The 13,146-nt window shown below is 34.5% G+C and overlaps 1 protein-coding gene and 1 long non-coding RNA gene across 2 annotated transcripts; one reads left to right on the top strand and one right to left on the bottom strand.

Moving 5' to 3' along the window:
- The first annotated feature begins 2,293 nt into the window (after positions 1-2,293).
- LOC113077892 (chloride anion exchanger-like) lies at positions 2,294-13,146 on the top strand. The gene is made up of 21 exons (XM_026250154.1): positions 2,294-2,348; positions 5,737-5,904; positions 6,017-6,156; positions 6,745-6,855; positions 7,478-7,638; positions 7,727-7,891; positions 8,825-8,977; positions 9,254-9,336; positions 9,612-9,759; positions 9,836-9,949; positions 10,602-10,679; positions 10,767-10,862; positions 11,039-11,145; positions 11,364-11,433; positions 11,622-11,714; positions 11,806-11,901; positions 12,068-12,295; positions 12,416-12,470; positions 12,608-12,741; positions 12,842-12,916; positions 13,060-13,146. The coding sequence occupies exons 2-21, from the start codon at positions 5,774-5,776 to the stop codon at positions 13,108-13,110; spliced, it is 2,289 nt and encodes a 762-aa protein (XP_026105939.1). The 5' UTR covers positions 2,294-2,348; positions 5,737-5,773; the 3' UTR covers positions 13,111-13,146.
- LOC113077893 (uncharacterized) lies at positions 6,061-11,075 on the bottom strand. Its single transcript, XR_003281402.1, has 5 exons — positions 10,979-11,075; positions 10,836-10,896; positions 9,430-9,473; positions 7,473-7,572; positions 6,061-6,149 (listed from the first exon to the last, which is right to left on the bottom strand). It is a non-coding gene; the product is annotated as an uncharacterized LOC113077893 (long non-coding RNA).

The following is a 13,146-nucleotide window of genomic DNA, read 5'->3' as shown; positions in this document are numbered from 1 at the left end:
CCCTTCACAAAGACCCACCCCCTTTATTTGCTCTTGCTATATCTGACAAGCTATGCTGCTCTCACACCACACATCATGTTCTCACACAGTGAAAAATACATCTTGGACCAAAGAAATTCAAACAATGAATACAGTCATGACAGATCACTGTAGCACCTCAATTCAAGTGGAACATACACTCATCGTCTCTTCTTCTTTACTAGTTATAGCACAAAATAAACATGAATGGACATCAGAAGATGTTTCAACTGCCGAAAGATGTCAATACACACCATTTTTCAAGTTAAAGTCCACTGATGTCAATCTAATCTCCTGTTTCAGCTTTATGATTGGTCAGATCACCTGTCAATCAAACTCCCGGTGAAGGGTCAATTGTTTCATAATAAAGTTGCTCAATGATAATAGAAATTTGGAGGTGACTGATAAATTTCTTGTTGGCTTATTGAACCTGACAATCTGGTTGACTATAAATCATGATAATCAAAGGAACCAGATAAACAAGATATAATAAAAGAAATGTTTCGGCAAATGCTGATATTGAAAAATTACCCATGGAGAAAAACAATGGCTAACAGTTAAAGTGGCCAGTTGTAACATGACTCAACACAATGGATGTTATAGATTTTGTTCAGAATGGAATACTATTATACTGCATAATGTGCAGTATACAGGGTGAATTTATGTCAATTAGGCCACCTTCTAACATTCAACAGCTAGTAATAAAGTATTCAGAAGTCTATTCATCGAAAAAATAAAAAAAACGGTTTTCACAAAAATATAAAGCAGCAATGCTTTCAACATTGATAATAATAAATGTTTCTTGCCCAACAAATCAGCCTTTTAGAATTGAACAGTATTGAACATTTTGGCACCTGTAGCATTCTGTGCATATAGAAATGTCCCAGTACTGTAATATTCTAAGGACACTGATTAATATTATACACACACACACATACATATACATATATATATATATATATAATATTCTCTGTGTTTAGATTTCACAGTTGCAAGATGACAAAGAGCCACTTCCTGAAGATGAGGACCTGATTGAGACCTATGACATCCAGCACTTGGTGAGCATCCTGCATCTTTTTATTTTATGGCTTCAATTATATAATTTTATCAAATAACTCAAATCAACAACCCACCAAACAAGTATTTCTCCTTCATTTCTAGGCTATTTATGGACTTTCAAACTGAGGAAACACTCCCTTTGTTAAGAATCACTGGGAAAGACAGTCACCGTCTTCTGATTCATTTGCTGATAGTGGGTCAGGAGACATCCTGGGAAGACAGAAAGTGGAGCTAACAAAGCCTTCAACATCTGAACTAGAAGAATAACACCAACTGCAACATTTAGAAAGCAAGTGGAGTTTAGATTTTTACAGCCTCATTACTGAGGCAAATACAAGATGACAAATGCCAGTTAGTATAATACAGGATGTGGAGGAACATTTAATATGTGGAAATAAATCACCTGAGAAAAAGTTGAAATACATTACGATGGGTCTCTGTGTTTTATTGTTTCATTAGTCTGCTGACCCCGATTTGTTTTCTCAGATTGGATATAACTAGAGTCAGAAATTGAAAATAAAGGTCTGTTATGTTATCTGTTTTTTCTCTTTTTTGTAAAGCATTATGAATGAGTCAAGTACAATGAACAGATCACCACATACTTCCTGTGTTGATGTATTTCCTATTACAACAGCAAATTGAGGTGGAGCACATCAAATGGTTTATTACTTTTTAAAAGAGCCGATAGTTTTTAGTTTATAAAACTGTGTAACTCATTATCTGCTGTTGCTAGTCAGAAGCAGGTGGTATTAGGTGTGTGGCATTTTGTAGACGATCTGATTGGTCAAAAATTTCTAGTGCAAGAGCTGTCATTCATTTCTGTCAATTTTCCTGGAAAAAGAAAGACTAATGTTTAAACGTCCAAAGTGAATTTTATCAGTTTTTAGGAGTAGATGGCCTCAAAGCAAACAGACATGGACTAAACGGCACAAGTTCAATTTTGAAAAACAATGCTACACATGAAGAAATTTGACCCTATGTAGACCATCATCTTATTAAATGTCTGAAATTTTCCAAACACATACACAGAATGGAGGGAGAACTTGCGGTTTGCCTAAGATGAAACAAATGACAAGCTCAACACAAAAAGCACTAGTTTAATTTCTGTTGACATTCCTGTGTTGCTCTATTTGGAGGCCCATTGTGTACTTAAAACATTTAGCAACAGTAACTGAGCACATTAAACACACAAGAACATGTGTGCCTGAAACACACACACACACTCACAAATCCCTGAGTACTCACTGACTGACTGACCCAGGCTTTCTAAGGTACGTTGTGTTGTATCGAGTCTTTTCTCTGATATATTAGTATAAGTATCTGTGCATAATTCAACAAGGTAGAACAGAAGGTCACTTCTATATCAATGACACACCTTTCCTAATAAATGTTTGACTAATTAAATGTTAATGCGAGGGGTTATGTTGTAATGTGTCGGGATGATATCAGTGAAAGTTAGAATTGATTCATTACTGAGGTGAGGATTGACGCTTTATCTGCAAAGATCACACAGTGATCATCTGATTATTATTATGGCTCTAGGTGTAAAGTCTATGCTGTAAAAGTCTACCTAGAGTACTGATATATAATTTTCCCCCTCAGTGATGACGCATAAATAATGTAATGATAACGATACAAGGACCAAAGAACTGGGAAAATATTATGTATCATATTTACATTACATATGCAAGTAAATGTTATCAAATACAAATAAAAAAGTATATGATTAATGTTACTGTGTCTTATGCATTATTATATGAATCTGCATTACACACTGCCATTCAAAGAAATGAACCCTTTTATTTCACAAAGATGTATGAAAATGATTATAAGTGACAGAAAAAACAAATAAAATATATTTATAATGCATAATACCATACAGTTCCTCTGAACTTTCTATTCATCAAAGAAACCAGAAAAAAAATTACATAAAATATTAACTGTTAATAATTTAAAAAAAATGGATCTTCAACACCAAATCATCATATTAGAATGATTTTCAAGAAACTCAAGACCATTAATAAATGCAACCTTGGTGAGCATATTTCAAAAACATTACCCCAAACATTTGAACGGCAGTATATATTACCGTATACAATAAAATAGCATTTATATTTCTTATTTTTCCTGTTTTACTGCTTGCAGTCAACAATCATACCAACATAGGTCACCACGCTTGTATATATCCCTAGATATCAAGCGCATCTTTTCTCTCATATCATGTTACTGATAAAAAGCGGTTGTACTTCTATGCAGTTATCTAGTATTTAAACCTCTTATATCAAAGAGCTGCCAGTTCTGATGTGAACTGCTGGAGCTGAAGAAAACAGAAGCATCAACTAATTTGATGATAAAAGCTGCAGCTGGATATACTCATTCATAAATCTGATTAAAGGACATCATGTCCAAATGTTTACTTTTGGAGGCAACAACAGGGCAAGAAACAGGGTTATTTATAGCTGTATTATGTAAATTACATAATGTTAACAGAGCAACTATTTTGAGCACTTAAAATTTTTTTGTTAATGTTAAACATACTGACAATCATACAGGTTCATTTTACTTAGAAAACAATAATATTTATTTTCTTAATAATACTAGTTGTATTATTTTATTAACAATAACAGCAAAAGCATACTTAATTCTTTATAAAATATCATTTAAAAGTTAATTATTAAGGAATTTATACTTAAATATTGTTTAATTAAATCCATTGTCTTAAAATGTATACTGTATATTTGTGACTGACTGTTAACAATGTAACTTATTAACTGATGCATTTACACTATTTTGGGGGGATTACTAATATTTTTTACAGTGTACGCTCATACATAAACACACCCACATCAAACATTTCTTAACAAAAACAGCCTAGTGATAAACATATGAATGTGACATTACTAATCATACACAGTTGAGGATTTTTAAGTCATGTCTTCTAGAGAATCACATGCGAATGAACTCACAAGTCTCTCACAATTACAATGAATTGTGCGTCACTGAAAAGGAGTTCAGGTTAGGCAACAGGAAGTTTGGTTGTAGAAACTGTACTTATCAGGTTTACTTTATGTAACTTGGTTAAAAGCATCTGCTATATAGGCTTGCTAAAAATATTTGTGTTATTATTATTTTTATTTGCCAAGTTACCTAACAAACTTCCTCAATACACAATACAGTATGTTCCTTATTGCTTTTGTAAAACTGAATGACACAAACTTTTATTAAAACATGAACTAATTAAGCATTAGCATGTGACATGTAAACAATAACAGAATGTTATTCTGTAGATGCAGCAGACACAGTAACTAGGTTAAGAGCTAACTGATTATATACATCAATTAGTTTAGAACAAATTAAATGCTCTTTTGATCAATCAGCATCCTGAACTGGAACTAATATCAATTAAAAAAAAAGATTTTTTTTTTTTTTTTGGCACAAAAAAATAAATAAAATAAAAATATTGAAATTCAAACTTCAAATGAATAGGTTTCCCACATTATGTCTGCAATATCAAAAGATTTTGCCTTAAGATGAATTGAGAGGATTAAAAGAAGCAATCGATAAGCGGTTGGCTTTTGCCAAGTTTTTATCAGAAAGAACAATGGTCAAGGATAAGACGGAGATGTGGCTGGCAATGTAAAGAAGGTATCTTGATAACTGTTAATAATTACAGACGTGATAAGTTTAACAATTTATAAATAGACATGGTCTTAAAGGTCTCAGACCACTGCAACTTTTGAAGCAAAACAGGGACAGCAAATTGGAAATATTTGATACCTCACTGAACAGGTAGGATTATAATATTGCAAAAATACACTGCTGTTTTAAAAGTTGTGGGTTGGTAAGACTTTTTATGTTTTTAAATAAATAAAAAAAATGCATTTTGTTTTCAGGATTCATTAGAAAGTTCAAAAGAACAGAATTTAATAATCATAATAATAAAAAATAAAAAAAATCTTTTGTGACCATGTGAATTTCTTTACTGTCACTTTTGGTCAATTTAAAGTATCAATTCTGAATTAAAATATAAATTTCTTAAAAAAAAAATAGAATTGTAGTATAAATATGAATTTAAGTCCATTCAATTGAATAAAACCATTCCATGAATAACAAAAATCAAAATCCAAAATCTGATTTAAAAAGGCAAAACCTATATATGACGTAAACAAAAAGATAAAGCTAAAAGCTCAGTTTTATGAACAAAATTATAAGCAGTCTTGATAAACCTTCAAAGGATTCTGGTATTACAGATTAAAAATAATAAGACTGAATAAGAATGAATGTTATTTGGAGCTGCTGACCACATATTATAGATCATGAAATCATAACTGTTGACAGAAAGCCTAATTAGCAAAGAGACAAGCATCCTTAATTAATGAAAATCCCATGGGAGCATCTATTGTATTTTAGAGATATCAAACTAAGCATGCAGGTGGACACACACATACACTCATATCATACACTCATCACGACAGACATGTGAACTCACACTGTGTAATAGCATGATGTTTACTCATAGTGCGTTTGAGAAAACACCTCTAACTTACACATCTTTTCCATGATTATCAATATAAATACAAATGCAAGAGATCCAGCTTGACAGTTGCCAGAGTTGTAGCAGATATTGAGGAATTACATTTATTTGGTTACCTCACACAGATCAGAAGGGGTTTTGTCCCAGCTCTACCAGCACAACATGCTCCGACCCTCAACACGGAGGTATTCAGTGAGCAGACCGCTTTACTCAGAAGACACCTTTGAAGACGAACACGCAAAAGTCTATCGGAAACGCAAGAGACTGCTGGACCATTTTATACAGTACTTCACGTAAGCCTGATCTCTTAACATTTTGAGAGAAAATTGTAATAAATACAAGGAAGAATATATTTCATTTAATTACTACTTTATTTATGAAGCTGAAATATTATTTGTTTGCTAGTTGTACTTCCGAACGTGCAAAGAATGCTGCTGTTTCTCTGCTGCCTATCATTGGATGGATGAAAATCTACTCAGTCAAAGACTGGCTGTTGAATGACATTGTGTCCGGCGTCAGCACAGGATTGGTTGCCGTACTACAAGGTAAAAACACATTATGCTCTTATTGAGTGTTACTCAACAGGAACATTTCCTAAATAAGCTCAACTCTTGAAATAGATTCATGATATTAGATAAATGTGATGTGATATCGAGCCGTAAGAATGTTACACTACAGGAATGATACTTTATCTTTGAACACTGAGCTCTGTGACTGATGTGAGCACTATTGCAGTTTTTATGTGATAACTGAAACGACTAAATATGTCAAAAAAGGTGAAAAGTGCTTTATCTGTAAACTGTTGTTGAAATGATTAACATGTCATCAAAAATGTAGTGCATATTGAGCAAAGGTAGCATTTAAGATTAAGAAGTTTGCTGACAAATATATACATTTTTTTACATTTTAGCACATGCACAGTAAAGAAACTTTCCTAACTTTCAAACAAAAATATGAATTTTTTTTGCTTATGTTATGCATGTACTCCAAAAAAAACATTGAGTGAAAATTGAAAAAAGTGAATGGGGTGTTGATAAAGGGTAGAGTATTTGAATAAGGGCATCTTCAAATCAGATGAAGATTACTATGCTATATGGATTGATTAATAATTATCATCATCATTATTTCCTCAGGACTAGCCTACAGTTTGCTGGCATCCATCTCTCCCTGGTATGGACTATATGCTGCTTTTTTCCCAGTCATCATTTATTTTTTCCTGGGCACTTCACGACACATTTCTGTAGGTGAGTGCATTTGTGAACAGATTATGCGAATGAGGCAAACAACGTTGTCATTGACACACCAGGACTATCTAGCTGTTATAAAACACGTCTTAATATAACGCTATAAATAAATGCCATTAACATTTATTGTGACTGAAGTAGCCTCTAATTTAGATCTGGCACAGTTGATCTCAATTAAAATACCTCTCTGCCATAACATACTCGGCCAGCTTTTCAACAGCTTCTTTTGTATTTCACTGGAGAAAGGTTCAAATCTTCACAATTATTTGGCAAAAGTATGTCTTAATGCACATAAATAATGTATATATGTACGTGTAAAATAAAAGTTTTATTATATATTACTACACATTATTATAATTACTATAACAGATCATCAAAGTGCAGCTTTTGATTGAAATCTCCAATTATGCAATTATTATAAGATTCAATGAGAGGAAAAAATGACAACAATACTAACAAATGATGTTTCATAGGTTCAAATAATAATACTGTGATATATACATATACATATATATATATATATATAATGTATGTGTAATATTTTATATTATTTCAACATGTGGACTTGAATCTCTGCCTGTTTATCATGACATGTGATATACTGTAAATCTACTCACACCAGGAGCTTTCCCTGTACTGAGTCTCATGGTGGGGGCCGTAGTGACCAGATTGGTGCCCGATGAGGGTCTGCCTGCCAACATCACTGCTTTTGAGGGCCTGACGAAAGATGAGCAGAGAATCTTAGTGTCTGCCTCCCTCACTTTCCTAGTGGGTCTATTCCAGGTACATCGACCATCCCCTTATTAAAAACGTAAAAGCAATGTTAGTTTTCAATCACACCACTGCTTATCTTCATTCTGTTTGTTTCCAGCTTGGTATGGGGCTGCTGCAGGTGGGATTTATTGTGATGTACCTGTCGGATACTCTGATATCTGGATTCACCACCGCAGCTGCTGTTCACATCCTGGTTTCGCAGCTCAAGTTTGTACTAGGACTGACTGTACCAGGTTTCAGTGGACCACTGTCTATTATATATGTAGGACATAAGACATTTTTCTTGCTCCTTGTGGTCATGATCGTTTTCTTTAAAGGGATACTCCATCCCAAAAAGAAAAATGTCATCATTAATCACTTACCCTCATGTCGTTCCAAACCCGCAAAACTTTGTTCGTTTTCGGTACACAATTTAAGATATTTTGGATGAAAAAAGGGAGGCTTGTGACTGTCCCATAGACTGCCAAGTAAATTACACTGTCAAAAGTCCAGAAAAGTATGAAAAGCTTTCTTAAGGATGTGCTGTTTTCTTTGTTTACTTACGCACTGATTTGAAAGAAAACAGCGCATCCTTGTGGCGAGGCTGACACAGAAGAGTGTACGCTGCCTGTGGTACTGTGATGCAGAGAGATATAGGGAAGACAAATTCTTAAATAAAGTCGTTATTTTTGTTTTCTTCTCAAACAAAACGTATTCTTGTCACTTCATTACATTACGGTTGAAACACTGATGGCAGATGCTTTTCATACTTTTCTGGACCTTGACAGTGTATTTTACTTGGCAGTCTATGGGACAGTCACATGCCTCCCGGGGTTTCATCCAAAAAATCTTAAATTGCGTACCGAAAACGAACGAAGCTTTTACGGGTTTGGAACAACATTGGGGTATGTGATTTATGTCAAAAATTTTATTTTGGGGTCGAGTATCCCTTTAACTTGCCTAACAAAAGCTTAATTATTTCTACACTTCAAAAACCATCACATTTCTCTTAAGTATAATACAAGTGTATTTTCATCCATATGTAAATGAAAAAATTAGGGTAAAACAATAGTCGACAAAATATCTAACTCACAAACCCACAGCTTGCATTAAAATTGAGTTCATAAGTGTTTGTAGTATAACTAGACTAATTCTAGCATTATTTGTTTGAATGTAAATGTCCTGTAAAACAATCTGTCCTTTGGTTTCTCTTCAGACTCTTGAGAGTGTATTTACCCAGATCACCTCCACTAATTACCATGATCTGGTGACTTCAATTGTGGTGATGGTGATGGTGTTGGCCGTAAAGGAGATCAACGACAGATTTAAGTCAAAGTTACCAGTGCCCATTCCAATAGAAGTCATTATGGTGAGTTGAGTGAACCTATCCATTTCTGTACCTATATAACCTTTACCTTTTCTGTAACCTGACATTTCGAAAAGTTAATCATCTTTATGACATAATAAAGTTTATCAACCGATATTGATTTATATTTTTCAAACTATCCTGCCAAGCACTGTATTTGTTAATATTTGTTCAAGTGCTTATGATTTCCTAAGTGCACAAGTTCTTGTCTCGTCTTATCTATTGAGTTCAAATCAAGTTTTAAATGTCAGACTCATTAAAAATTACTTTTACCAACAGACTGTTATCGCGTGTGGCGTTTCCTACGCATTCAACTTCAGCGAAAATCACGGAGTGGATGTGGTGGGGAAAATTCCAAACACGTAAATAAATAAATAAATATATATATACACACACATTATACATTTTAGTTCATTTTTCAAAAGGAGAAAACTATACATTTTTAATGCATATACCTGCTAAAAGATCATCTTGGCCAATTTAGATCCTTACAAAGAGTCTGTAAATAGAAAAAAATACAAATAAAAAAACCATTTGTTACACAGTAACAAAAACAAATGCATATGCCTCAGAGCCCAAAGCTAACTGAAGAGAACTGTAGGTGTCATAAAAAATAAACACATTTTCATCTGTCCAGGTTTGAGTCCCCAATCGCTCCGAGCCTGCAGGTTTTCCAGATGACAGCAGTGGAGGCTTTCCCAATAGCTATTGTGGGATTTGCCGTGGCTTTTGCAGTAGCTAAAGTCTATTCTGTGAAGCACGACTACCTTATAGATGGAAATCAAGTAAGTCCTGAATAATATTCCATTTAAAAAGCAACAAACAACAAGAACATCTGCAATGACACATATAAACACACAGGAACTCATTGCCTTTGGGGCAAGCAACATCTTTGGAGGAGCGTTCAAGTCTCTGGCAGCCAGCACGGCTCTCTCCAGAAGTGCAGTTCAAGAAAGCACCGGAGGAAAAACACAGGTAAACAGCTCAAACTGTTTGCAAGCTTTCCGTCTTGGCTGGAACACAAAAATATGATTTTGCATCTGTGGTGTATCAATTAGGGAATTTGTTTTCCAGCAACAGAAAAATACTGGCCTCTGGCGTTCCAAAAGAGTGTCGACATGTTGCAATTAATACAATAAACAGAAGGGTGCCGTAAATATTACATAATATTCCGTCTCATAAACATAAAAGTTATGTCAAAATGTTCTTTTCAACCATTCAATAAGGTCGGTAAGATTGATTATGCGTTTATTTAATCAAAAATACAGTAAACGGATATTATTTGAGTACTGAATATTGTTTTCTATTTTTAAAATCAATAATTTTTTTAAGATGATGACTTTTCAGCTACTTCAGTGTCACATGATCCTTAATTAATCAATCAAATATGCTGATTTGAGAAACATTACTTATTATTATCATCGTTAAAACAGTTGTGCTGCTTAATATTTCTGAAGAAACCATGAATCAAGAAAGTTAATGAATTGAAGGTTTAAAAGAGCAGCATTTATTTGAAACCGAAATCCTTTATAACATTATAAAATGTCTTCACTTCTACTTTTGATCAACTGAATGCATCCTTGCTAAATACAAATAATGAATTTCTTTTCAAAAAATGTATTTTCAGATAGCCGGTTTACTTTCTGCACTTATTGTGCTGGTGGTAATCTTGGGGATAGGGTTTCTGTTGGAACCTCTACCAAAGGTAGGAATCATATTCAAGGTGTAAATCCTTTAATAAAAGAAAAGAGTTGTTGTGATTTGAGGTAAATATGGAGTTGTGTGACTGCAGTCAGTGCTGGGTGCAGTGGTGATCGTGAACCTGAAGGGGATGTTGATGCAGGTGGTTACAGTCCCTTACCTGTGGAAGAAAGACCGTCCTGACTGCGTAAGAGCCTTTGACCTCTAAATCTACAAATCATCTAAAGAGGGGATTTTAGAAAAAGTGCAATCAAGAAGACAAATTTGAATGAGAATTACATTCTGGAACCTCAAATAATTTACCTGTCTAATGGTATAGAGTTTCACTGATTTCCATTCTCGGTGCACTATCTTTTCCTCCAGATTGTTTGGGTGGGGACCTGTCTGGCTGCTATATTCTTGGGGCTGGATTTAGGACTTGCTGTTGGTCTTGGACTGGAGCTCCTCACTGTGGTCTTCAGGGCTCAATTGTAAGTTCTGACAGATCTAATTAACTAGATGAAAAATAATATACAATGGGAGTTCATTTGAATATTGTATACATATTTACTGCTTCTTTAAAGATACTGTGATTTAGGCAAAGAAACAACTTTTCTAAATCACTGTAATATACATTCTTATTTGTAATAAATTTTGTTCTTTTCTTGTTTTTTTTGGTAGTAATTTATTTATCTTTTCTGATCTGCAGTCCACGCTGCTGCGTCCTGGCTAATATCTCAGGAACAGATATCTACAGAGATCGCAAGGACTATGTCAATGTAAGTGTGCTACAGACACATCCAAATTTGACAACATAATCATTTTGTCTTATTTCTATTACCTATTACTTGGTTACATGAAAGACCAAGATAAGGACCATTAAAAGCGCTGTGAAAAGAAGCATATGCCCGAAAGCCACAAAAGTTTGCCTTTGCTTCATTTTTTCATCTTTCTGAATCTCCCACAGATCTATGAGCCAGAGGGAGTGAAGATTTTCAGAATCCCATCTCCCATTTTCTTCGCAAATATCGATTTCTTCAAAGACAAACTGAAGGAAGCTGTGAGTGCAGCAGTTTCAGTGTGACAACCCTGACTTCAGACGACATTAGCGACTGACATGATTATAATCTAACCCGTTTACTTTCTGGCAGGTGGGCTTTAATCCTTTGAGAATCCTGAGGAAGAGGAATAAGGCAGTGAAGAAGATTAAGAAAATGATGAAGAAAGGGGAGCTGACCTTAACATCTGTACGTCTTGAAGTTTGAAAACATGATTATAACAAACTCAAGGAATCCCAGATAGATGTTATGTAATGTGGATGTATTGTATCTAGCGCTTTGATACCTACATCTAAGATTTCTAAATCTTAATTAGATATCTATCAAAAGTTAATTTGACTTCTTTCGGATATAGAACGGACTACAGGCCACATGCTCAATGCCCATCGAAGAGTCAGAGGATGAAAGCAACATGGAGGATCTAGACAAGCCCACAGACTATTCAGATCTTCCGATGCAGGTGAACTGGAGTGCAGAACTTCCTGCCAACATCCGAGTTCCTCCAGTGAACATCCACAGTTTGATCCTGGACTTCTCTGTGGTCTCATTCCTGGATATATCTGCACTCAAGGGTCTTAAAGCGGTATGGCAGTGTTCATTTTGAAAACAAAATGCACTATTAATCATTTTTGCTAATCAATGCAAGCAATTCTAGTTTAATTATTTAAAATCTCTAATGAACCATAATCACTTCGATTAACAGGCCTTAAAGGAATTTATACGCGTCAGTGTTGATGTTTACATAGTGGGCTGTGACCGTAAGTTCTTTTTCCCTTTCAGGATATATTTGTATGTTTTCTCCTTATCTACAATACCACGGCTATTATAATATAGCTTAATTGTATGTAATAACAAAACAGCACAGTAACTCTGACCTTTGACATGTCGTTTCCAGCGTATATCATAGAGAAGCTGAGGAATTGTACATTTTTTGATGATGAGATCAAGACATCTATCTTCTTTTTGACCATCCATGATGCAATGCTATTCATTCATGAGTCCCATCCACCAAAGACTGTGAGCGAGAGGGTGAACGAAACTGATTGATTTGTTCATTCAAAGATTCATTTATTGCATTTATAACAAATGCATAATTATCATTTGCACTGATTTGAATTTATGTAAACAGGTCTCAGGAAGTTCCCGATCTCAACACATTAACAGTAGCAGCATATCCAATGGGTTGAAAATCCAAGCGATGGAAGTAAGTGACCCAGCAAGCACCTGGGATTAAACCTGTTAAAATATTAAATCATATTAAAAATTATGATTTAAAGCAATAGTGCATCATGATTTCTATTCAGGAGAGAAGTTCTCGGTTGGGTTAATCTGCTTTAATTTCTGCAGGACATGAAAACGGAAGTCGAAACAGACACCAAACCAGAGACAAGGTTTTGAAGTGAACCAACTTGAAACTGTCACTATGTAGTACTT

This window comes from Carassius auratus, unplaced genomic scaffold (assembly GCF_003368295.1).
Source record: "Carassius auratus strain Wakin unplaced genomic scaffold, ASM336829v1 scaf_tig00023492, whole genome shotgun sequence".
NCBI classification, from domain to species: domain Eukaryota; kingdom Metazoa; phylum Chordata; class Actinopteri; order Cypriniformes; family Cyprinidae; genus Carassius; species Carassius auratus.
The sequence above is the reverse complement of the archived record's forward strand: the minus strand, read 5'-3'. Positions and strand labels throughout refer to the sequence as shown.

Bases quoted from the DNA above. Each gene is read 5' to 3' on its own strand.
- LOC113077892 (XM_026250154.1), top strand. From the start codon at position 5,774: ATGCTCCGACCCTCAACACGGAGGTATTCAGTGAGCAGACCGCTTTAC. The intron at 9,760-9,835 runs GTAAGTCCTGAA...ATAAACACACAG, and splicing joins ACCTTATAGATGGAAATCAA to GAACTCATTGCCTTTGGGGC. The intron at 12,917-13,059 runs GTAAGTGACCCA...TAATTTCTGCAG, and splicing joins TGAAAATCCAAGCGATGGAA to GACATGAAAACGGAAGTCGA.